This window comes from Pelophylax lessonae (genome assembly GCF_965119305.1).
Source record: "Pelophylax lessonae genome assembly, chromosome: 9".
Classification (NCBI taxonomy): Eukaryota; Metazoa; Chordata; class Amphibia; order Anura; family Ranidae; genus Pelophylax; species Pelophylax lessonae.
The window spans coordinates 230327601-230354687 of record NC_138776.1 but is presented as its reverse complement, the minus strand read 5'-3'; the positions used below and the strand labels follow the sequence as shown (position 1 = coordinate 230354687).

At 42.5% G+C, this 27087-nt stretch overlaps 6 protein-coding genes across 6 annotated transcripts in view; 2 read left to right on the top strand and 4 right to left on the bottom strand.

Annotated features, from left to right (window-relative positions):
* Positions 1-27087, bottom strand: part of LOC309564676 (histone H4) — a gene marked incomplete at its 3' end in the record, with an annotated part of 235574 nt that overhangs the window by 83245 nt on the left and 125242 nt on the right. The window lies entirely within an intron of this gene.
* LOC309563217 (histone H2B 1.1) lies at positions 17144-17524 on the bottom strand (the record flags this gene model as incomplete). The annotated part of the gene is made up of 1 exon (XM_082267581.1): positions 17144-17524. The coding sequence occupies one exon, from the start codon at positions 17522-17524 to the stop codon at positions 17144-17146; it is 381 nt and encodes a 126-aa protein (XP_082123707.1).
* LOC309562579 (histone H2A type 1-like) lies at positions 17849-18241 on the top strand (the record flags this gene model as incomplete). The annotated part of the gene is made up of 1 exon (XM_082266828.1): positions 17849-18241. The coding sequence occupies one exon, from the start codon at positions 17849-17851 to the stop codon at positions 18239-18241; it is 393 nt and encodes a 130-aa protein (XP_082122954.1).
* Positions 19629-19940, bottom strand: LOC309563730 (histone H4; the record flags this gene model as incomplete). Its single annotated transcript, XM_082268329.1, has 1 exon — positions 19629-19940. One exon carries the CDS (start codon positions 19938-19940, stop codon positions 19629-19631), a length of 312 nt encoding a protein of 103 aa, XP_082124455.1.
* LOC309562612 (histone H3.2) lies at positions 22884-23299 on the top strand (the record flags this gene model as incomplete). The annotated part of the gene is made up of 1 exon (XM_082266865.1): positions 22884-23299. The coding sequence occupies exon 1, from the start codon at positions 22889-22891 to the stop codon at positions 23297-23299; it is 411 nt and encodes a 136-aa protein (XP_082122991.1). The 5' UTR covers positions 22884-22888.
* LOC309562552 (histone H1B-like) lies at positions 25136-25780 on the bottom strand (the record flags this gene model as incomplete). The annotated part of the gene is made up of 1 exon (XM_082266802.1): positions 25136-25780. The coding sequence occupies one exon, from the start codon at positions 25778-25780 to the stop codon at positions 25136-25138; it is 645 nt and encodes a 214-aa protein (XP_082122928.1).

Genomic DNA, 27087 nt, shown 5'->3' with positions numbered 1-27087 from the left:
GCCAATGACACCCCCACTAAACATCACAAGAAATGGGCATGCTGGGCTCACTTCACAACCACACCGGAATTTGCTACACTTAACGCTTAAGCTACGCTTATTTCTTTGGTGATACACCTTGGTTTGGTATCATATTTTGGGGCTACTTAGATGGTACATTGGTTTTCCGAATCGACACCCTCTTTCCCAATGTTTCTATTATTGTTGGCTATCATTACATACGAATTGGCATTAGCTCCCCCCCCCCCTTTTTTTTTTTTTTTTTCTCTCTCTCTCTCCTCTCTTCCTCCTGTCTCCCCCTTCCTTTCCCCGCCTTCCCCTTCCCCCTCCTTGCCCTGCCTCCCTCCTTCTTCCTCCCTGCCCCCGACCTCCTTTAGGTGCTCTGACCTGTCTGGCTGGTCCACACGGCTCGCACCTTTCCTCAGCCCTTCCTGATGACCATTTTTTGTTCTTTCTTTTATTTTCTCCCTCTTTTTGATTCCCCCCTCCCTACCGTTGCTGTGCCTGGGCCGGTTGGGCCCGGAGCGCGCTCATGTGCAAGGTCATGACCCTTTTGGCTTAGAGTGCCTCACAGTGGTTCTCCTTTTCTTTTGTGTTCCTAAGCTGTACGGGTTTGTTACTGGTTTTCTGTACCCCCTCACATTGTTGGATATGGGGATTCTGGATCTGAACCTTCCCCTCTCGGGGTTTGGTATATCATTACAGGTTACACATTCTATGCCAGATTTGACAGATGCTCCTGGACCGATGCGCATAGCTTTGAGCTTGCGACGCCTTACGTTGGTCCTGGGTCTTATTGGCCTTTTTATGTCTGCAACTGTGGGTGGGGAACTCAATTGTTTTGATATATACTGTATATGTATATTTACTTGCATATGGTTGTCATTTTTGCTGTATTGTATCTTTATTATTCAATAAAACGTTTGGAAAAAAAAAAAAAAAGATTGATCATCCGACGTGTGGCATCCGAGGGTTGGCGTCCTAACATAAAGCCGGACTGATCTAGGGCAATGAGGGAGGGGAGGACATGATGGAGTCTATTTGCCAGGAGTTTGGCGTAGATCTTTACATCCACATTAAGAAGGGATATTGGGCGGAAATTTGAGGGGGTATCTGGTGTTTTCCCCGGTTTCGGGATGGTCACCACATGGGCCAGCAGCATCTCCTCTGGAAAGGAACCCTTGGCAGCCGAGGATAGGAAAACAGCAAGGAGTTGGGGGGACAGAACGGGGAGATATGTTTTAAAGTACTCTGAAGGAAGGCCGTCTGGGATGGTGTCCTCGAAGAGTCCTACGAGATAAGCCTCGGAGGCTTCCTGCAGAGCCATGACGGCGGAGCTCTGGAAGCGCAGGTCGGTCTTGAAGTCCTGGGCGATCTCTCGGACTAGGCGCTGGAAGGGGAGCTTGCGGATGAGCAGCTCGGTGGATTTCTGGTAGCGGCGGATCTCCCGGAGAGCCACGGTGCCGGGCCTGTAGCGGTGAGGCTTCTTGACTCCGCCGGTAGCCGGGGCGCTCTTGCGGGCGGCTTTGGTGGCCAGCTGCTTGCGGGGAGCTTTCCCTCCGGTGGACTTACGAGCGGTCTGCTTGGTTCTTGCCATGGCGGAGAAACTCTTCTAATCTCCAGACGGAACAGAAGTGTGAGAACACGGGCTGTGCGGCGTCTATTTATACAGACCGCGCTCCGCGTTTATTGGTTAGTGCTGACCACGCCTTCTTAGGTTTAATTGGACTATTTCTTAGAGCTCTAATCAGCCAATGACTGAGTTGTGTGATTCAGCCTTCAGTAGGGCGGGGCTTTCCCAGCTAGAGGTCACATGGGACAGATTAACCCGAACCTGCCCGGAAAGCTGTGTGCGCCATTCCTGAAATAGGAGACATTAGAAATATTGTGAAGATGAAATGCTTTGTGAAATCCACTAAAGGACAATTTTACTATAAACTGCCCAGGAAGGATCATCGGGAAATGTTTTATTGAATCGGAAATAATTTCTGGCTTTATAAAGTCGTTTTTTTCTTAGTGATCAGTAAGGTGTCAGAGTTTAGATTTGATTTTCAGGTAAAATCTCTAATGAAGGTTTCTATGAAACGTGTAATACTTCCTATCCTATCATATAGAAAGGTAGAGATCTATGAGAAAAGTCATCTCACTATCATGTTCTGTATGTAGCAATGGGGGAGGGGATTCTGCATTCTGAGGACTTGGAATAAAAGAGAAGATATGGAAATGTTTTACATTATTCAATCATCTTCACATTCCATTTCTATTCATCTTCTTGATAATAAAGAATTGATGAGATTTCTCGGTTAAATGTCTCATCTGATGATCTCAGGTTTCAGTGTCGGATTTGGCGGTATAATAGGGCTGATTATTTCTCTGTAACGTTCTTTACAATTCAGGCGGCAAATTTAAAAAGGAGCAATTTGAAATCTGAGCCAATCACAGCTGTGGGCGTTTCCTTCTTCAGTCAATAATGTCTTTCTTATAAGGATTTTAAAGAAATGCATTCTGAAATCTTTAATCGTTTCCCCCCCCCCCCCCCCAAAAAAAAAAAAATACTTGTTCAGTAGACTTTTCATTAATTTCTATAGGAAACCTTCTCTAGCAGGGCGAATTCTGGATTGTGAAGTAAAAGAAAAGACTGGAAGAAATGAACATTTATATTTCTAACGTATTTATTATTCTTGGTTAGATAAACTGCCCGACAATTCAGAGGACGGTTGATCGATGTTCCCGAAGGAAGAGATGTCAAATTTTAGTGTCGGATTATTCTATTTGAGATAATTGCAACGTTCCATAGAATTACGGCGGGAAATTTGAATTATATAATGTAAAAATTTCACCAATCACAGTTCTCTGTCTCTAATTCTGCTGAATATCTTCTGGAGATCAAAGGATGGAGGGAAATGTCAGCCAGTCCCTGTAAGGAGATCACATCCTTCCTTCACATTAAATACGATATAAACAAATATAATAACTAAATAAATATATAGCACGTTGTTCCCTCAGCGGGGTCACAATCTTAGGTGAGGAAATCTACAATCAGATCTCCTAAACATCTATATGCCGCACTCACACATTCTTACAATAAAACATCCTCCACAATCTCCCGCCTTACATTGTTACTTTATCTCAAATCACACGTTGGGAAGATCGCGGAGCTTTTATCCCACAACACAATGGAGGAGAGAAGCAAGAGAAACGATACATTGTATCTATTCAATCAGCCCAGCCAAATCTTTGTCTATTTGTATCTATTTCCATCACCAACAGCAGATCGATGTCCATAGATAAAGCCATAAGCTGCCTGATAGGTAAATGACACAGAATATGTACAAAGTATCAGCTACATACAAATCTGATCACAATATCACCTCAGACAGCACACAGTCCTTTATAAAAGTTAGAAATAGAAAAATGTTCCTACGTCATTCCACATGTTTAACACAATTACTAATATCTACACATTTATAGATGAATCATCATTAGCAGATTAAAAACTTAAAGTGTTAGTAATAAAGGAGCTAGGGAATAAAGGCCTCCTCACAGGGTGGTGCTGTGAATGCGAGCATAAAAAGGTGCCACATCCCAAATATAATAGTAAATTGATCAGTGAACTCTTATGGACTTTTTAGGCACCAAACTACACAAAATGTTTTAAAAATTATACCTGTTGTTACATTTTGTTCTTAAAACTAGTGATCGACCGTTATAGTTTTTTTTTTTTTTTTTTTATTGCCGATACCGATAGTTTGGTCATCGCATATCGGTAAATATCAACCGATATTTTCTAAAATTAAAATAAATTAAAAAAAAATAATATATATATATACATATATGTTTTATTATTATTTTTTTTACAGGTACTCTTGTGGAGGGATCTGGGGGTCTAAAAGACCCCAAACCCCTCCTCTGCGCTTGGAAACATTCAAAACGCCACGTTTGGCTGTTTTATATGCTGTAATTTATTAGAATTTTGCGCAGAATGTGGGGAAGTCCCCTCCCCCTCCTTGTAATGGCAGGCTGTCCAATGACTTCATTGGAGAATTGTCTTCTTCTATAAAGGACTGTGTGCTGTCCGAGGTGATATTGTGATCAGATTTTTGTGTAGCTGATACTTTGTACATATTTTGTGTCATTTACCTATCAGGTAGCTTATGGCTTTATCTATGGACATCGATTTGCTGTTGGTGATGGAAATATATACAAATAGACAAAGATTTGGCTGGGCTGATTGAATAGATAAATGTTTCATTTTTCAAATCAATCAAAACAAATCACATCTATCACTCAGTAGGAAAAGTTTTTCATTCCTACAAATACCTCTAAAAAGCAAACAACTTGCTTATTAACCCTTCTAATACCGGGGACTTGTAGTGAGAACATTTCCTACATCTAAAGAGAGCCTTCCACTCATTATTGGAGAATCTCCTTTCTAAAGTTCTCATCTCCCTCCAGGAACTCCTCGTCATTCCCCATCCTTTATTCCTGCTGAATGGATTCTACAAATCAGCAATTACCAAACAAAACATCTTCCCAAGGATCTCCGATATCATCCAAGTCAGGATTCTCCTGTAAAGGAAGAAAAAACGTTCAGAACTGTGATTGGCTCAAATTTCCCGCAGGAATAGCATGGAAAGTTACAATCCTCTCTGATTGGCTGATCTGACATAAAATCTCCCTTCCGGGGAAAATTCATCAACGGTCAGCCTCTGCTTCCAGGCAGTTTTATAAGCATTGAAATGTTACATTGTTTTAGGGTTTGATTTTACTACAGAATCCTCAGCCATTACTGGCGGATGAAAGGAACGCCCACAGCTCTGATTGGCTCAGATTTTAAATTTGCCCGCCTGAATTGTGGAGAACGTTACAGAGAAATAATCAGCCCTATTATACCGCCAAATCCGACATTTATCCGAGAAATATCAACACTTCATAGTTTTATATATATATATGTATATTTATTTATTTATTTATTTCCCTTACTTAGAAACATTGTCAATATTTTGCTATTTCTATTTACAAAACGGGACCGATAAAATAGAAACATTTGTTTTATTAATTCATTGTACATATGTATCTGGCAGTGTCATTATTACTACATATTTCTACCAACACTTTCACTTTTTTATTCTGGTTTTAATATGAGGGAAATCTGTAACTACTTCATCTCTGAAAGACAGAACACTAATTATCGACCAGTTCCACGATCATATACAGAAGTGTATATGTTAATTTTCTCGGATATATGTCTCATCTGATGATCTCAGTGTCGGATTTGGCGGTACAATAGAGCTGATTATTTCTCTGTAACGTTCTTCACAATTCAGGCGGCAAATTCAAAACAGAGCAATATAAAATCTGAGCCAATCAGAGATGTGGGCGTTTCCTTCTTTAGCCAGTAATGTCTTTCTTATAAGGATTTCAAAGAAATGTATTCTGAGATCTTTCTCCGTTTCCCCCCCAGAAAATACTTGTTCAGTAGACTTTTCTTTGATCTCTATAGGAAACATTCTCTAGCAGGGCGGATTCTGTATTGTGAAGTAAAAGAAAAAAGACTGGAAGAAATGTGACATTTATATTTCTAACGTATTTATTATTCATGGTTAGATAAACTGCCCGACAATTCAGAGGACGGTTGATCGATGTTCCCGGAGGAAGAGATATGAGATTTTAGTGTGGGATTATTCTATCTGAGATAATTGGAACGTTCCATAGAATTCCGGCGGGAAATATGAGTTATAAAATGCGAACATTGCACCAATCACAGTTCTGGGCGTTTTCTTCCGATAATAAAATGTATTTTTCCTTCCAAGGAGTGTGAAGGGGGATCTGAGATCTGTGTTCCTTTTCAGATGGGGGATGTTTGTTTGGTATTTAATATTCAATGATCTCTAATGCTGTTGAATATCTTCTGGAGATCAAAGGATGGAGGAAAATGACAGCCAGTCCCTGTAAGGAGACCACATCCTTCCTTCACACATAAATACGATATAAACAAATATAAATAAATAAATATATAGCACGTTGTTCCCTCACCCGGATCACAATAGGAAACCTACAATCAGATCTCCTAAACATGTATATGCCGCACTCACACATTCTTACAATAAAACATCCTCCACAATCTCCCGCCTTACATTGTTACTTTATCTCAAATCACACCATAGATAAAGGCATAAGCTGCCTGATAGGTAAATGACACAAAATATGTACAAAGTATCAGCTACATACAAATCTGATCACAATATCACCTCGGACAGCACACAGTCCTTTATAGAAGTTAGAAGTAGGAAATTGTCCAATAAAGTCATTTGACATGTTTACTAACATCTACATATCTGCATCTACATGCATTTCTTGTTTTGGATAAAATGTCACTTCTCCTGCAGTGAGATAGTCTTGCGGTCTCACTACTGCTTTATTTTTCTCTTGTTATTTTGAATTACCTTTTTATTCACAATAAAATATATTGAGGAGAAAAAAAAGGCCTGCATTCTTGCTTATAAGAAAAAACTGACCTGATGGAAGACTGATGGAAGGGGCGGGGTCACAGCCATTCAATGATCTGCAGAGAATTTAATTTACTTAGACACATTGTTAAAATGTTTCCGATTTCTATTTACAAATAAGAGACTGAAATGAAACAACTGTGTTTATTGATTCGTTGTATATATATTTATCTGGCAGTGTCATGATTACTACAGATTTCTACCAGCCCTTTCACTTTTTGTTTATTTTAGGATGTAGGGGGGAATCCGTAACGGCTACATGTCTTGTCTGAAAGATGAAACATTAATTATCGGTCAGTTCCCCGATCATATACAGATCTGATAATGAAACATGTAATACTTTATTTCCCATCATATAGAAAGGTAGAGATCTATGAGAGGAGTCATCTCACTATCATGTTCTGTATGTAGCAGTGGAAGGGGGGGGGGGGGGGGGGTTGGGTTTCTGCATTCTGAGATCATATGGAAATGCTTTACACTATTCAATAATCTTCCAATTTTATTTCTGTTTATTCCGTACTAATCAATTAATCTGCCTGAAAATAAAGTGTTACAGATATTTATTGGATACATATCTCATCTGATTATCTCAGTTCTCAGTGTGGGATTTGGTGTTATAATGGGACTGGTTATTTGTCTGTAACGTTTTTCACAATTCAAGCGGGAAGATTTGAAAATGGCTAATTCAGATCTGAGCCAATCAGAACTGTGAGCGGTTTCATTATCAGCCTTCATTGGTCAGCGATGTCTTTATGAGGAATCCAAAGAATTGTATTCGGAGATTTTTCTCCATTTTCAGCCCAGAAAAGATTTGTTCCATAGACTTTTTATAGATCTCTATAACAAACTATCTCTATAACAGAGCAAATTCTGTATTCTGATGTGCAAAATCAAACCTTAAAACAGAACAATAATATTTCTACATATATATTTCCTGGAAGTGAAGGGACAGTCCCGGAAAGAGTGATATTTTCTATGAATAATTTTCAGTGTCGGATTAGCCGATCTGAGATGATTGAGCAGATACAATGTTTCACTTTTCTTGCTTCTATCCTCCATTGTGTTGTGGAATAAAAGCTCCTTTTCAAAAAAGTTTTTTTTCAGCAAAAACATGCCCCCCTTCTCCTGGGCACCCAGTTCTTCCATGACATATTTGGGCATTCAACTCACCTCCCAGTCCTGTGCAGCACCCTCAAATCTTCAGAAGTATGAGATGAACCCCAAAAACTTGGAAAGGTGGATCTCACACGTACCAACACAGACTATCCCCCAATTTAACTGATCCCAAAAGGTTTTTGATTAAATAGCGGAATAGAAAATATGATCCAAAAAATTGTATGTATCTCACACGTACACAACCACACTAGGCCCCAATTACTATTGTTTGTACCCCTAAAAGGCTGGATGAGGAGTAGGGGGAGTATGGAACAGGCAGCACCCTCAAATCTTCAGAAGTATGAGATGAACCCCAAAAACTTGGAAAGGTGGATCTCACACGTACCAAAACAGACTATCCCCCAATTTAACTGATCTCCAAAGGTTTTTGATTAAATAGCGGAATAGAAAATATGATCCAAAAAAGTGTATGTATCTCACACGTACACAACCACACTAGGCCCCAATTACTATTGTTTGTACCCCTAAAACGCTGGATGAGGAGTAGGGGGAGTATGGAACAGGCAGCACCCTCAAATCTTCAGAAGTATGAGATGAACCCCAAAAACTTGGAAAGGTGGATCTCACACGTACCAACACAGACTATCCACCAATTTAGGGGAAAAAATATATAATAGACAGATAGAGGGAGAGCCGAGACTCAGGAGGATTAGCACAATGTATTTTGGGGTGTCATTTTTGCTATGTGCATACTATGTGTTTGAAATATCTTATAAATCAGGGGTCTTCAAACTATGGCCATCCAGTTGTTTAGGAACTACAATTCCCATCATGCCTAGTCATGTCTGTGAATATCAGAGTTTTACAATGCTTCATGGGACATGTAGTTCCGCAACAGCTGGAGGGCCATCGTTTGAGGATCCCTGTTATAAATGAACAACTTTGTGTAAAAAAAATGCACTTTAATTTTCTTTTCATATTTTCCAAAAACTTGAAAAGAAATTACATGTTCAAAAGACTCATTATGCTTAACAGAATATACGTTTGGGTGTTTACTTTGCTAAATGGGGTAATTTTGTGGGCGTTTCATTTGCACTGGTGCTCAAGGGCCTTCTTTTTTTTTTAAACATACATTTTTATTGAAAGTTTTTCAGATAATACAGTAATAACAAAGTATTGGGTAAGGCCGTGATTACATAAACAGAAGCATTAACATCAGCTTCAAATGTGCAAATACAGGAAAAATTGTCAATGAGCAAAAAAAGGCATGTTGAGAGCCCCTAACATAGGGAACCCCCAACCATAATTGCATTATAGGCATACCAGTAAGAGTAGTACCTCAATAAACCATGGGCGAGGGCGGACCTAGAACCCGAACGGAGTGGGAAGATGAAAAGAGGAGTACCTGTCCCCCCCCAATGGGAACACACTGTGAACAGGTAGTCCCCAGCGTCGCTTACTGGACAAAGCGGGCTGCCACTACCCGCCCCCTCACTCCGGGGTCCAGGCCGCCAGCGTGTGGTGAGCCCATTACAAAGCAAATGGTGAGCACCATTTACTACTAGCAGACAATTGGAAACCTCAAAACATGCCAGACTTGTTGATTACAATGAGAATCGCCATCGCAGCCTGGAGGGAACTACATAAACACACAAATGTAGGAGATGCCCATTGTAAACAAAGACTACCTATCCGACTACTAGACATCTTGATCCCATGTCTATCTACCCTAAAATGGAAGGACAGTGACATCCACTGGATTGACGACCTCTTTAGCGACATCGACTGAAACCATTTACTTCCCTCACTCAACAATACCAAATCCCTCGTTCGGAACTATAGACTTACACTCGTATCTCCACGTTCCTGACTAAAAACCCACCAGCACCCATCACTATTCCATACCCAGTATACCAGTTCCTCACAACCCCTCCTGGGTCGATAAAAGGCATCACCTTCTTCTATAACATATTCCATGCCAAAAAAAAAAACTTTTCAAAAATGAAATCCCATGATTAAGTGGGAGGGCGACCTCCAACGACCTTTCTCACCACAACAGTGGACCCACACCTTCCGGCACTCGTACGGGGTGTCGAAATGCACCAACCACTGGGAACTGTCGTAGAAAATTCTCTCCCGCTGGTACCTTACACCATATAGGCTGTCTCAATTCTACCCAGCACACTCCCCGCTCTGCTGGCGAGAGTGTGGCCAGGTTGGCAACTTATACCACATCTTGTGGACATGTAAAAACCTTACAAGCTTCTGGAACCAGGTCTTTGGCCTCATCTCCTCTGTAACACAATCGCCCATTAAGCTAAATCCGGCTTTGGCACTCAATACCCTGGCCATCGATCTGCTTCCTAGTAAGGTCAGATGGGTTGTTTCACACATTTTGCTGGCCGCTAGGGCCACCATTACTAGGAGATGGAAAAAAAAAAGAAGCACCAAACCTATTGGAGGTTGTAGCCTCAGTGACACTCACGTTTGAATTTAAGAAATCACTAGCATTACAGTCCCATTCTCTTAGGACACATACCAAACACTGGGAACCATGGATCACTTGGAATGATAAATGAGTGTTAATTGTTTCTGACTATATCTCTCGAATAACAATACCTTGTATTACTTGTTGTTTATGTAAATTTATTTTTTCTGTTGTGTCTTTTGACACCTTGAATGCATTTCTTGTATCTGCTGTTTAAAACCAATAAAAATCTGTTTGGGGAAAAAAAAGAAGTAAGTGTCGGCCATAAAAGGCCCCAAAAATTAGCTCACATGGTTTGAACTGACAGCAAATAACTTAGTATTTGATGGCTAGAGGTACAGTAGGCATGCACAGTATACAGAAGTAAGTGTTGGCCTGTATAGGCTCCAAAAATTAGCTCACATGGGTTTAACTGACAGACCATTGTTAGACCATGTGTCTGTGGTCAGATGTATCTTGGCACCAACACTGTGTGCCAGAGATATATTCACTTGCCGCTGAACATGGCCATACAGCTCTGGAATGCCCTTTTGCGAGAAATATTTCCTGCTTGGGACCTCCCATTGTGTTGTTCCAATGGCCACAAATTTACAAAAGGCCTCCGAGTCCCACAGTTGATATGGCAGTAGTTTGCGGGCTATCAGTTCCGACAAGCCAGCAGTCAAACGTTGGGCAAGAGGGTTATCCGGCATCATTATTTATTTCCGCTCCAACATTTGGACCACAGAAGCCTGCCTTTTTCCAGAACAACGTGATGACGGCATCATGGAAGGGGGAGTGGAGGGCAAATGTGAGGAGAGATGAGAAGGAGAAGGGGCTGGACGATGAGAGCCTGGAGTGTTGCTTTGTGGGTTCTGATGGTGTTGCTCCCACTGGGCTCGGTTATGGGAGTTCAGGTGCCTTCTTAAGGCGGTGGTCCCTAGGTGAGTGTTGGGCTTACCGCGACTTATGCATGGACTACAAAGGCTGCAGATGACAACACTGTTGTCAGCAACGGACACATTAAAAAAAACCCACACTGCGGAGCCATGTGCCGGCGTCCTGCTAATGCCAGATGTGACTGTACATGGTTGATGGCTCACTCCTGATACATTTGCAGTCTGCTTTCTACCTCTTGTGCAATGCAAATTCTGCCTGCCTCTCCTCCCTATCTGCCGGCCCGTCTCCCCCTCTGAACTCCCTTCCTCTTTCTCTCTTGTGGACTCCCACGTGATGTCCATAGGCTCGTCATCATCCACGTCACCTTCCCCACTACTAACATTCAAGATCTCTGAGTAGGCAGCAACAGTGGGGACCAACCTCCTTGGGCTGATCTGGGTACTGTTGTCAGACTGCTGAGTGGCGGCTGTTGCTACCTCCTCTTCCTGATCCAATGCCAACAATGGCTGTGCATCGCAAACGTCTTGTGATGGATTGGAAAATAATTCCAGTGACTCAAATGGAGGGTATGTGGTGGTGGTGTCTTTGGGGGTGCACACAGCAGAGCGTGAAGAGGGTGCAGATAGAGAGGATGAGGAGGGTGCAGAAGAGGAAGGCTGAGTGACCCACTCAACCAAGTCTGGTGTGTCCTTTGCCGTAATTGCACGCGCCTTTTGAAACTTCACAGTTAGGCTCCGGCCTATTGCTCCTGCCCTACCACTACCACCCCTGCATACGTCTCTGTCTCTTCCTCTGCCTGTCATGTTTTTTAATTACCGTGTGACAAAAGTCTCTAGAGAATTGCATTATATCTGGAAAAAGGTAGATAACACCCCACTTCAATATGTGGTATTGGGGTATCTATCACACCAGTTCTACAAATAATTGGCCAGTAACTGTTGTCACTTTGTGTAGCACAGTCAACACAGCAAGAGAGGACAATTTTTTGCAGGACTAAAGTACACTCTTAGAAAAGTATACTGTTAAAAAACACCCCACTTCAATATGTGGTATTGTGGGGCCACTGGTCTATCACACCAGTTGTTGAAAAAAATGGCCAGGGAGTTTATCGCTGTGTGTATCAGACTTAACTCAGCAAAAGAGGCAATATTGTTGCAGGACACAAATGCACTTGTAAAAGTATACTCAGATAACACCCCACTTCAATATGTGGTATTGGGGGGCCACTGGTCTATCACACCAGTTCTACAAATAATTGGCTAGGGAGTTTGTCACTGTGTGTAGTATTGCTGCAGCAATGCTCAGTCAGCACACCTGTCACAATGCTGCACAGTGCACAATACTACTACTAATCCACTATAATATGCTTTCTACAAAGTATATTATACTGTAGATTAACCCCCTCCCCCACCCCCTTTTTAGTGCACTGCACAGCAATACCAAAAAAATTGCAGCCCTTTAAATGACTGTTGTGGACATTAACAGAGCAATTTGTGTCACTGCTGACGATCTCTAACTGCCCCTACAGCACAGACTGGATACCTGCCCCCAATACTAAAGAGACTGTAATAGACCCTATACCGACATTGCAGCACTTTAAATGACTTTTGTGGACATTAACAGAGCGATTTGTGTCACTGCAGATGACGATCTCTAACTGCCCCTACAGCACAGACTGGATAACATGTCCCTATACTGAAGAAAGACTGGACCTATACCGATATACCAGCCCTGAAAAGGACTATTGTGGACATTAACATAGCAATTTGTGTGACTGCAGCCAATCTCTAACTACCCCTAAAGCAACCCCTGGATACCTGTCCCTAACCTGAAAAGAGACTGTAGAAGGCCTATACGGAAATACCAGCCCTGAAAAGGACTTTTGTGGATCTTCACAGTGCTATATGTGTCTAGCAAACTCTCACTGATGAGCACAGCAGACCTCTCCCTACACTGGCAAAAAGAGGAACGTGAAATGGCCGCCAGGTCAGGTCTATTTATAGGGTAGGGGGACTGTCCATGTGCTGAAATGTTTCAATTGGCTGTCCTGTTCCACCTGACGGCTGTGTCATGGGTCAAAGTTCTCCCCAATGTAAACTAATATGGCCGTCGCAAACTACGCCATGTGTTTGCAAATTTGTCGGGTAGCAACCAAGCAAAATTTGCCGTGAACCGACCGCCGGGCGAACCGCAAGGCCATCTCTATTAAGTGGTTAATGTTAGCAGCAATATACTGTTTGAACCAATAATGTGTTAGTTTATAGACAATATTTGAGCAGCAAACACCACTTGTTGAAGATTTCATTGCTTGGTGGGTGAACCTTCTCGAAAGGGGCAAACTTGATCTTTGGACACATTTGTGTGTGTGTGTGTGTGTGTGTGTGTGTGTGGGGGGGTGATTTTTGTATAATTTTCAGGTCATTAATCTCTTTTCTTGTGCTTTTCAGGGGTTTTATTGCTCTAGTTGACTAAATTCAAATGTCCATATTTACTCTGTAGCACTTAAAACCCTAACTAAAAAAAAAAAAAAAAAAAAAAAAAAAACATAAATTATAATACATTTAAAAAAGAGCACTTTTTTTTTTTATTTTCCCAGCCTTGTTCCCAGAGACTTTAATGACGTTCGTTGTTCAGCTCCGAAGTTATGTGATGTTCGGAAGTTATGGAACGATGGGGGGGTCCAGGATTGGAGATTATATGTAACTTCACCAATAAATGAGCTAAACATTTCAGTGAAACAATTTTCTACTTCTAACTTATATAAAGGACTGTTATCCGAGGTGATATTATTGTAATCAGATTTGTATGTAGCTGATACTTTGTACATATTTTTGTCATTTACATATCAGGCAGCTCATTGATTTAGCTATGTACAATGATCTGTTGCTTATTCATTAAATAGATACAGATAGACAAAGATTTGACTGGGCTGACCGAGTAGATACAATGTTTCGTTTTTCTTGCTTCTATTCCCCATTGTGTTGCGAGTTAAAAGCTCCACGATCTTCCCAAATACAAAGTAACAAATTTATGGCGGGAGATTGTTGAGAATCTGTTATTGTAACAATGTTTGAGTGAGGCATAAAAGTTTAGTAACCTCTGCCACCTTGTGGTCATTCCAGGTACAACACCTCGGTGTGTGCAGTACAAGGAGATGAATAGGAAATGGCTAGAAAGTGGAGATGATCTCCGCAAAAAAATATAGAATATATAGAAATAAATTATTATGACTATTATATATTTATTGAAGCCTCACAAACATGTCACCCACATCTCTGTACAAAGAGCAGGACATACGCAGCATTTATTCCTATTCTTAAATAAGGATATATTTTATTAATGTGATAAATTGTATTATTACTGTCAGATGAAGTGCACTCTAAAGGCAAACACTTTGTCTTCTTATCGCACTCAGACTTGTAATACAGGTGAATAGTAATGAGGGGAAATGTGATCACAGGACATCATTCTCTCATCTCTTTTACTTCCAATCTTTTCTATGCTGATCGTCTACTCCCCGCTAAACTCCTCCAACCAAAACCATGCACACCTACATAGAGCTCCAATGTCAGAACACATTGTACTCCATATTTCCAGAAATTATTTCCCCAATTTGCTATTAATAGACCACGCCTATGATGGCTCCGAGTTGCTATATTTAAATCTCCCGCCATAATTCTACTGGCCGTTAGGAAGATTCAGCCGCATTATACCGCTAAAGCCGACATTGTAGAAGTTCTATTCATAGATCTGTTCATCTTCCTCCAAAATGACGTCACTTGTGTCGGTTTTCAGCTTTCAAATATTTTCTCCAAAGCGGTAAAATCCTCGAATATTACTGCCACAAGCCCGCCAAGTAAACCCAATCTTTTTTTTTTTTTTTTTAATTACCAAACCCAACGGATCTTCTCAGAGTCACCCACTTCTATCTAAGAAGGAGCCGGACATACATGTGTGGGAGATCTGATTGTATAATTAGACATCGAAAATTGTGATCCGGGTGGGGGGACAATGTGCTATAATGACACCTGTCCGTCCTAACAGCAATTAAGTTTTTTTTTTATATGATTTTAAAGTCTAATATAACACATTGAATTGATGTGAGTTTAGATAAGCAGGTGATCTCCTTGGTGTCCATTGCCCTCCATCCTTTAGATTAGACACATTGTTGGGATATGGGACCCATAATCCAATGATAAGGTGCAGAGAACCGTTTGATGGATCAGTAGATGACTCCGGGGTGACATAGTCGGAGCTCAGCACTAACTGCAATACATTTTGCTGTTTTTAAACATATTTGTGATGATCTGATAGAGACAACATTGATTGATTTTCCTTCCACCTATTCTGGAGCTGTTGTAGGGTCAGGAAAATTCGCATTACCCTAATTCTATTTTTCACATTATATGGGGGAGGGGGTGGGACTACAACAATAAATAGAAGACTTTACTTGCACAAGTAATAGAAATGAAGGAAACAGTGAATTGTACAGAAATCCTCTCTTCATCCATTCCCTGTTCATATTTGGCGCTATTCTTCCTTTACTGCGGTTTCCTCGTTCTTCCTTGGAGATTACACAGAAAACATTCATCTGTCACACATCATAACAATTTCATATTTATACAATATTACTGTAAAAAAAAAAAAAAAAAAAAGGCCTGCATTCTTGCTTATAAGAAAAAGCTGACCTGATGGAAGACTGATGGAAGGGGCGGGGTCACAGCCATTCAATACTCTGCAGAGAATTTCACTTACTTAGACACATTGTTAACATTTTTCTGATATCTAGTTACAAAAACTGTGTTTATTGATTATTTGTATATATTTATCTGGCAGTGTTGTGATTACTACAAATTTTTACCAGCCCTTTCACTTTTCCTTTATTTTAGGATGTAGGGGGGAAATCCGTAACGGCTACATGTCATGTCTGAAAAATGAAACATTAATTATCGGCCAGTTCCCCGATCATATACAGATCTGATAATGAAACATGTAATACTTTATTTCCAATCACATAGAAAGGTAGAGATCTATGAGAGAAGTAATCTCACTATCATGTTCTGTATGTAGCAGTGTGTGTGTGTGTGTGTGTGTGTGTGTGTGTGTGGGGGGGGGGGGGTAGGGATTCTGCATTTTGAACATATGGAAATGTTTTACATTATTCAATAATCTTTCATTTCTATTTCTGTTTATTCCATATTAATCGAATCTGCCTGAAAATAAAGTGTTAAAGATATTTATCGGATAAATATCTCCTCTGATGATCTCAGTGTGGGATTTGGTGTTATAATGGGGTTGATTATTTCTCTGTAACGTTTTCACAATTCAGGCGGGAAATTTGAAAATAGCTATTTCAGATCTGAGCCAATCAGAACTGTGAGCGGTTTCATTATCAGTCTTATTTAGGCAGCGATGTCTTTATGAGGAATCCAAAGAATTTTATTAGGAGATTTATCTCCGTTTTCAGCCTAGAAAATATTTGTTCCGTAGACTTCTCATAGTTCTCTATAACAAACATCCAATAACAGAGCAACTTCTGTATTCTGATGTGCAAAATCAAACCTTAAAACAGGAAAATAATATTTCTACATATATATTTCCTGGAATTGAAGGGACTGTCCGGGAAAGAGTGATATTTTCTATGAATAATTGTCAGTGTCGGATTAGCCGATCTGAGATGACTGAGCAGATATAATGTTTCACTTTTCTTGCTTCTATCCCCCATTGTGTTGCGGAATAAAAGCTTCACGATCTTCCCAGATAAAGGAACAATGTAAGGCGGGAGATTGCGGAGAATCTCTCATTGTAACAATGCAGCAGAGGTGATTAGAGCAGTTGGGTGTGTGCAGTACAAGGCGAGGAATAGGAAATGTATACAGCCAGAAAGGGGAGACGATCTCCGCAATAAAGAAGGATGAGATTAGAAGGAAGGTTTTATTCATTCCCCTTCCAGTCTGACCGACCTACTTCTCATCTCAAGATTATTAATGATACCATTTTGAGTTCATTTTAAATTATCCGAAGAGCTAAAATTTGTAAAAGTAATAAATTGTACGATACATAAAAATTGTATGACAGCTCGGTTGTGTAGTATGTGGGTGGCTCTTAGAAGAGCCTTTGTGTGTTGTTGGGGTGATGGATGATGGGGAGATTACTTGGCGCTGGTGTACTTGGTGACAGCCTTGGTGCCCTCGGAGACGGCGTGCTTGGCCAGCTCTCCGGGCAGGAGGAGGCGGACAGCCGTCTGTATCTCCCGGGAGGTGATGGTGGAGCGCTTGTTGTAATGAGCCAGGCGGGAAGCTTCGCCGGCGATGCGCTCGAAGATGTCATTGACGAAGGAGTTCATGATGCTCATGGCCTTGGAGGAGATGCCGGTGTCGGGGTGGACCTGCTTGAGCACCTTGTAGACGTAGATGGCATAACTCTCCTTCCTGCTCTTCCTCCGCTTCTTGCCGTCCTTCTTCTGGCTCTTGGTCACGGCTTTCTTGGAGCCCTTCTTGGGCGCCGGGGCGGACTTGGCTGGTTCAGGCATGATAAGGGATAAGAATGTTTTCTCCGCTCTGAGAAGATAAAGTGTACTGGCGCCGCCCTCATGTGCTGCTTATATAGGCTGTCCTATGCAAATGAGCTTCCTTCCTCCTCACTCTTCTATTGGAAGACATGGTCATGTGATGGGGAGTGACGTCATGCTTTCCTTCCTCGTTTACCGATTGGTCTAGATGCAAACCTAGAGAGCATTGGCTGGCTTCAAACGTGGCCAATCATAGAGCGAGACGTCATATCATTCGAAGTATAACAGGAAAGGGAGCGGCTGCAGCCATTCATATCTCTTTGAGAACTCCAATATCACAGAGACATGTCTGGCCGCGGCAAACAAGGAGGAAAGGTTCGGGCTAAGGCCAAGACCCGATCATCCCGGGCTGGTCTGCAGTTCCCAGTCGGTCGTGTTCACCGTCTGCTCAGGAAGGGTAACTATGCCGAGCGGGTTGGGGCCGGAGCTCCCGTTTATCTGGCCGCCGTCCTCGAGTATCTCACCGCTGAGATCCTCGAGCTGGCCGGTAACGCCGCCCGCGACAACAAGAAGACCCGCATCATCCCCCGACACCTCCAGCTGGCAGTCCGCAACGACGAGGAGCTCAACAAGCTGCTCGGGGGCGTCACCATCGCCCAGGGAGGAGTCCTGCCCAACATCCAGGCCGTGCTGCTGCCCAAGAAGACCGAGAGCCACAAGGCCGCCAAGACCAAGTAATCACCACCGGTTCATCCACGTCACCCAACACAACGGCTCTTTTCAGAGCCACCCACCCATCCATACATAGAGCTGCATACATCTACATTGTTATTCGGAGATCTAATTGTAACAATGAAAGATTGCATTTATTTTCCAGGTAGGAAATAAAATACTTACTATGACTAGAAGGTGTGATTCCCCATGGGGGGGAACAATGTCTTAGGATGACACGTGGCAGTAATAAGAAATGATGATAGATGTTTATATTGGAACGCTTTCAGTGTCCCTTTTTATAGAGCAATGTCCTCTCATTACAGGGACTCCTCTTCATTCTCCTCCATCCTTTACTTCAAATCATTCTAGAAATAACAATCCCCCCCCCCCCTCCTTCACTCTCACCGCAACACAAATATACATTGTCATGTCATCTCTCATGGAATCTCACAGTTCTGATTGCTGCAATCTTCATGTTTCCCGCCACAATTCTCTTTACACTTCCCATCTACCATCACGATAATACAGCAGCTTCTATTGTGGAACATTCATCAACGGTCCCTTTATTTCACAACGATAATCCATACATTGATAAACGTCCGTTTTGTTTGATACTTCAGAGTCCGCCCTGCTGTAGAGATGATTAGAAAGTCACTGAACACGTGACCTCTACTCTGAGAAAGGAGAGGGAGCGCACACTTTCTTTGTACTCATAGGAAAGACATTAGTGGCTGGCTGTGGGATCTCCCACAACTCTGATTGGCCAATATTTCAAATGCCTGAATTGTGTAAATCGTTACACAAAAATCCATTTCTTTTATACCGCCAAATCCGACCCTGAATACTGAGATCAACTTTGATTGGAAAAACATCAACACTTTAATTTCAATCAGATTAGAGAGGGGTGACCGGATTATTACTGACCAAAAAATGTCCTTTATTGCAAGTGCTCGGAATCCACCGCTATACACAGAACACGACAGTCACATGACTTCTACCTTTCTTTATGATGAGAAAATGGAGTAATGATCATCTAGAAATGTCACTGAGCGATATTTATTGTCCCCTTATCACACCCCGAATTTTTCTATAAAGAAATGTGAGGTGACTGGAAATAATGCCTAAGAAAGGGGTTTATCGGTGTCTCAACAAGCTAGCTGAAAAATAATAAAGTGATCTAACGATATTGTAAGCGGAGAGAATATAAACACTAGATCGCTTCGATCTGTTGTATTCCAAGTAAAATAAAGTTGTACAATCGGATTAATATGTCTTTAGCTAAAAAGCTTTCATTCTGACGTGATAAAAGTTGATCTAAGAGAAATAAATGGTTACAGCTCTTTGTAGGAGAAGGTGGGTGGCCCTGAGAAGGACCTTTGTTGGGGTGAAGTGGGTCGGTGGATGTTGGGGTTTAGCCTCCGAATCCGTAGAGAGTGCGGCCCTGGCGTTTGAGCGCATAGACGACATCCATGGCGGTGACGGTCTTCCTCTTGGCGTGCTCGGTGTAGGTGACGGCATCGCGGATGACATTCTCTAGGAAGACTTTGAGCACTCCGCGGGTCTCCTCATAGATGAGACCGGAGATGCGCTTGACACCCCCTCTGCGGGCCAAACGTCGGATGGCGGGTTTGGTGATGCCCTGGATGTTGTCTCGGAGCACCTTCCTGTGGCGCTTAGCGCCTCCTTTCCCCAGACCCTTTCCTCCTTTACCGCGACCAGACATCTCCAAGCTCTTCGTGTATCAGACGAATGTGAAGTAAAAGCACCCAGCCTCGCTTTATATGCAGCATATGCGGACCTGATGGAGAATAAGGGGGAGGGGTTGGAGGAGGGCGCGTCCAGACGTCACAATAAGTCCGCCTCTCTGTGCTCTCAATCATCCAATCCTCAGCAGTTCCGTGATTTGAATTTCCCGCTCGATGATGCTCTTTGTTCAATAGAAAGAACAACATTTCACTCCTTTTGGGTGACCATTGGATGTTACCTGATCATCATTACTGGTGAGGTCATGTCTCTGACGTCACCCAGGATCCTCCAAATAAATGTCCTCACTACATACTCAGACATCGGAATATTCACATTCAGTGAATAAAATATAATAGTATCCTAATATAAAAAAATAATATATAAAATAATATATTATGAAGTACATAGAAATCGCAAAAATACCATAAAATGCAGCATTTGTAACACCCCCACTCCACCCAAAACGAGACATAATACCTCCCAGCTTTTAGTAGAGTGCAGATCTCCTAGATAAATGACCCCAACCGGAAAAAAGAAAGAAGAATACCAGAGATGTGAGCGCACTCAAATGTCCATACAACTGCCCTCCCCCTTTTTTTTCCATCAATATGGGAACTAAAATTCTTCTAGCCACCCCAACATTTAGACAATTGTCTTATGAAGAATTATCAGTTTTCCAATATTTTCTAGAAATCCATTTCCTTCCCAATAATTATCACAATCGTTTAGCCGACTTTTTATTACATATTTTGACCAGAGAAGACTTCATAGACCATTAACGCTTCCTGCATATAAAGTTCTCCCCTCAATCCATCCTCCTGTTTATAACAGATGTTCTAACACCTTCCACTGGTGACCTTCCTATCCAGATTACTATATAAAGTCCCCACAATGAACGCTCGGCTCTGGGTTCCTTCCGGTCATACACTGCACGGATAGATTGTGACATCTAGAACCCTTTGCTGATCTCTCACAAGTCATGTTCCCCCAGAGTCCTGGAACAGATGAGATGTCACACAATGTATTATGTCTCCAGAATCCCGGATCTCTCATCATCTTCTATTAGAATGGGATAGGACCCTGCACAGCTGCTGCACATAACCAGAGGGGTACAAACCAATTCCATCCCTCAGTGCTCATACACCAACCAATCTCACCACATCATTGCACTGTATCAGTTAATGTGTTATTCTGCAGCAATACACCCTGGATCAAACATGCCCCATTCTCAGCAATCAGATCTTTTAGCCTACTTGTTTAATTAGAGGTGTACCACTGTATAGACAAATTGATCATTCATTACAGATCGATCTTAGATCCACATAAGATGATAGACAGATAGATAGATAGATAGATAGATAGATAGATAGATAGATAGATAGATAGATAGATAGATAGATAGATAGATAGATAGATAGATAGATAGATAGACCGAAAATCTATCTATCTATGTGTGAAAGGTGCAGTAGCGGCACACCTATTATAATTATTACACAGGGATTTGATTGAAAGGGGAATTCAGCAATAGGTGTTAGGATTTAATACTGATCCACATGGGACATCTAGAAATAATGATCGCACCGAGCGATCCCTCATCTGCCGACTTCTAAAGGTTTTATCTGACACAAAAAAAACATGCAAAATAATCCGATAAATTTTGCAGTCTGGATGCCATTTCCTCAGATCTTCAGCTATGAATTGTAATTCTGTTATCAAACTGCACACACTAATCCGTTTTATTCTGTTCCTATGGATTCGGAAAGGAAGCCATGAAATTACATTGTATCTCTTCACAGATCCCCGCACGGAAATCATTCCTCTTTTTACCAGCAGGTGTCAGTGTTTCTCCTCCATAGAGAATACATTGGAGCAGTTTAGTTCAATTTCATTCAAATGGATCTGATAGAAAACTTCCTGAGCGCTGATCCATCTGGAAACAATGACACCGACTGATCCCAGATCTGCCCGGAGCAGGGAGGGCAATGCTGGGGGGACGATTCATTGTCTGCTCAGAGATCTGTCCCTCCATGTTAGTACAGAATTGTGCTGGATGGAATAAGCTGTGCAAGTCAACTTTCTACTTGTTATTCACTAAGAACGGAATAATCAGATCAGTGAGATCGGAGGAGGATTTTCTGTCATCTCATTTACTGTATTATGGAGAAAAACTGTCCAATCTCAGATCTTCTAATTCTTACACCGATTAGGAATCTCCGATCTTTTTTATTTTATATCATATTTCTGATGAATATTTTCTCATTTGGCAGGAAGGAAAACTGATAGAAAGGATCCTCAGCCATTCAATACTCCGAAGAGAATTTCATTTACTTTGTAACTAGAAACCAGCAACATGTTTACAATGTTTCTAAGAGGGGACAGATCTGCTTCTTCAGACATGAAATATTTGTGTTATTGATTCATTGTACATATCTGGCAGTGCCATGATTTCTACCAGTCCTTTCACTTTTTTCTTATTCTAGTTTTAATATGAGGAAATCTATAACTGCTACATGTCTGATAGAGGTCAGTTCCATGATCCTACACAGATCTGATAATGAAACATGGAATCCTTTATTTCCCATCATATAGAAAGGTAGAGATCTACCGCCAGTCCATTCTCACAGTCTATGATTCCTAAATCTATAAAGATATGTCTGATGAATGTTTTCTCTTTTTGAGAATAGAGATCGCTTGTATGATGTAAAGTAACTCCCCTCCCCCATCCCACACAAAGATGGTGACTCTACTTACAAAGATAACGTACAGATTTTGGCGGGCATTTTAAAAATGCCGCTTTTTTTAAGAAAACCAATCATTGAAAGGCGTGTGAGTTACTTGTCCAATCGGAAGGCAGTGCTGTGTATAAATGGCTCCGCAGAGCGGCAATGCCTCACATTCACTGTTCCAGCAGAGAGTTGAGTAAAGATGGCGAGAACCAAGCAGACCGCCCGGAAGTCCACCGGAGGGAAAGCTCCCCGCAAGCAGCTGGCCACCAAAGCCGCCCGCAAGAGCGCCCCGGCCACCGGCGGAGTCAAGAAGCCTCACCGCTACAGGCCCGGCACCGTGGCTCTCCGAGAGATCCGCCGCTACCAGAAATCCACCGAGCTGCTCATCCGCAAGCTGCCCTTCCAGCGCCTCGTCCGAGAGATCGCCCAGGACTTCAAGACCGACCTGCGCTTCCAGAGCTCCGCCGTCATGGCTCTGCAAGAGGCTTCAGAGGCTTATCTCGTCGGACTCTTCGAGGACACCAACCTCTGCGCCATCCACGCCAAGAGAGTCACCATCATGCCCAAAGACATACAGCTGGCACGCCGCATCCGCGGAGAGAGGGCATAGAAGGGGAGGGCACCACCACTCCTACTACTACTCCCATCATCCCAACACAAAGGCTCTTTTCAGAGCCACCACATCCTCCTATATACAGAGCTCTATATATATATATATATATACTACCTCATCACACCGACATGCTGGAAAATACCGGCTACTACATTCCTATACATTCCCCGGGATCACCTTCACCACATCTTTCTTTTCTCTCCCTTCTCTGCGCTCCGAAGCTCAGTGTGGAAGTAAAGCTCACCTCTAATATAATTACACAGAAAACATTCCCATTTCTCATCTAGAAGGGACATCCTTTCTCTTGCCGATTTATTGTAATAAATACAATGGAACTCATCTGTAACACAATTCACACTTCCTCTATATCTTCCCTAATAGATACAATGTTACAATATTTAACGGTAAAACACACTTTCCTAGGAACAGATTAAACAATCTTTGTCTCTTTGGTTCCCATTCTCTCAGGAGACACATAGTTGCATTTTCTAGAAACGTAATAATTTCTTATTTCAAACAATGGAATCGATTTCGAGTCATTAGGAATAGTGCTTAGAGAGCTGATGACCAATCAGCCCATTTAATTTGTGGGGGGAGGGGGGTAAACCTTACACAGTCCACATGGAGATGTCACTATGGGGATCAGGAGGGATTTTCCTCTATCTCCCCTCCCCCCATACTAGAACTGTGTCATCACAGGAGATCACACACGGACACATTACAGGGAAGAATACATCCGGGATTGGAGAGGAAAACAATTCATCTGTATGGAGATTCATTTTCCTGCCCATCCCTCACTCAGCACTATTGTGTACGGATATGAGGATGGGGGGGGGGGGGGGGGGATTACGAGCAGTAGTTTCTCTTTACTTATTATCGCACGACGCCCATGTTGGGGTTCCACTGTTACTGCAAATATTTTAAACCATTAAAATATTGGCAGGCAATTGAATATAAATTATATATATATCAGCCAATAGGAGCTTTTAGGTAATCATACAGATTTATCTTCTCAAAAAGTTATAACATTCTCAACACAGGAGACTTCCTAATCATTGTAAGATGAGCGGAGGATGAGATCTCCCGATCATTAGAATGATTCTCCTTAGAACTTTTACATACTAAAACAAGTGAATGATCTAGAAGAGGAAATATTGATCAGCGCCCATCTCTGATGTCTGTGTGCTATTAGATGTGTAGAAGAGATGCGGAGCACTGTGTGCCGTGGGTGTAGGTAGGTATGTGTGGCTCAGTTAGGAGGAGGTGAGTGTAGGTAGGTATGTGTAGCTCTGTTAGGAGGAGGTGGGTGTAGGTAGGTATGTGTGGCTCTGTTAGGATGATGTGGGTGTAGGTAGGTATGTGTAGCTCTGTTAGGAGGAGGTGGGTGTAGGTAGGTATGTGTGGCTCTGTTAGGAGGAGGTGGGTGTAGGTAGGTATGTGTGGCTCTGTTAGGATGAGGTGGGTGTAGGTAGGTATGTGTGGCTCTGTTAGGATGAGGTGGGTGTAGGTAGGTATGTGTGGCTCTGTTAGGAGGAGGTGAGTGTAGGTAGGTATGTGTGGCTCAGTTAGGAGGAGGTGGGTGTAGGTAGGTATGTGTGGCTCAGTTAGGAGGAGGTGGGTGTAGGTAGGTATGTGTGGCTCTGTTAGGAGGAGGTGGGTGTAGGTAGGTATGTGTGGCTCAGTTAGGAGGAGGTGGGTGTAGGTAGGTATGTGTGGCTCAGTTAGGAGGAGGTGGGTGTAGGTAGGTATGTGTAGCTCTGTTAGGAGGAGGTGGGTGGCTCTGAGAAGAGCCTTTGGGGGGTGTAGATGAAGGAGGCCTCCGGCTGCTTGGATTTATTTCTTCTTCGGAGCGGCCTTCTTGGGCTTGGCTGCTGCCTTGGGTTTGGCCGCCTTCTTAGCCGGACTCTTGGCGGCTTTTTTGGGCTTGGGTGCAGCTTTGGGCTTCTTGGGGCTCTTTGTCACCTTCTTGGCAGCTGCAGCCTTTGCCGGTTTCTTGGGGCTCTTGGCCGACTTCTTGGGAGATTTTACTGCCTTCTTGGGGGACTTGGCCGCCGGTTTCTTAGGGGACTTGGCTGGCTTTTTGGCCGCAGCTGATGGCTTCTTTTTGGGGGCTTTCTTGGCCTTGTCGCCCTCTTGCTGCTTCTTGTTGATCTTGAAGGATCCGGAGGCTCCATGTCCTTTCACCTGGACGAGGCTCCCCTTAGTCACCAGCGCCCTGATGGCGACCTTGAGGCGGTTGTTGTTCTTCTCCACATCGTATCCTGAGGCGGCCAGGAGCTTCTTGAGGGCGGCCAGGGAGACCCCGCTGCGCTCCTTGGAAGCGGCCACGGCTGTGACGATGAGATCGGACACGCTGGGACCGGACGGCTTCTTGCTGCCTTTCTTCCCTCCTCCGGCTGCCGCCTTCTTAGTCGCCTTCTTCTTGGCGGCGGGCTCCGCTGGAGGAGCGGCGGCTGGGGCGCTCTCAGTCTCAGACATGATTCTAGAAAGTCTATTGGACAGATAAACTTCCCCACTCACCTCTTCTGGGATTATATAGTTAAACGTCCTGCACTGCTATTGGTCGGTACACAACAATCCTCCTGCTCTGCTATTGGTTACACATCAGACACGCCCACTCAGTATCATGGAGTAGTTGGAGAATCTTCTCTCTCTTGTTGTGTTTCCCCAGTAGATAGAAAACCGACTTTTATGTGAAATAGAACGCTGTCCGATCTTCATCGGGGACCCGATCTGCTCACTGGACTGTCACTTATCGGGGGTCACTTACAGCTGTCAGGAGCTGCTGAGGAGGCTGAACACAGAGGCTGCAAACACCTCCATCCTCCTGAGTGTGTGTCCCATTCTTCCTTCTATCTTCTTTTCTACACAAATTCTACACAGAAAACAATCTTCTCACATCTCCCTCTAGAATGATCTTCACATTAGATGAGTAAAGAGTGACCACCAGGAAACATTTCCCTCTAATACAGAACTCTGCTCATTTATAGCTGAGTAGAAGGAGCCTGGAAGAAAAACATCAGCCGGTGACATGAGATCCTTGTGTGATGTGATGGGAGAGATTGTTATACATACAAATGTCTCAGCTGATTACACAATGTCATGTTTAATATACAATGTATCATTATCTGCTCACCATGATAAACATGTTTTTATACAAATACTCTGAGTATGTTTATTGTCACATATTGCTGCAAATCTATACTGGCGGCTACTCAGGTATAATGTCATATAGAGGTAAAGAAGTCACTCTGGAAGACCTCGCCTCTATTAAAATGTAATCTGCCCCCCTCCATTCCAAGCACCGCTCTTCTAGTGTTAATCAATTCCGGCTAATCCGGAAAATATACAGCGCCAAGAAAAAAGCTTTCCATGATCCTAATCACATCAAAAGTCCATGTATCTCATAATTCAACAAATTTCCAAATTTACAGTGAAAGGAGGAAAATAGTCAAATACGATATATTTATCGAAGCATCACAAACGTGTCACCCACATCTCTGTACAAAGAGCCGGACATACGCAGTTTTTATTCCTATTCTTCAAAAAGGATATATTTTATCAATGTGATAAATTGTATTATTACTGTCAGATGAAGTGCACTCTAAAGGCAAACACTTTGTCTTCTTATCGCACTCAGACTTGTAATGCAGGTGAATAGTAATGAGGGGAAATGTGATCACAGGACATCATTCTCTCATCTCTTTTCATTCCAATCTTTCTATGCTGATCGTCTACTCACCGCTAAACTCATCCAACCAAAACCATGCACACCTACATAGAGC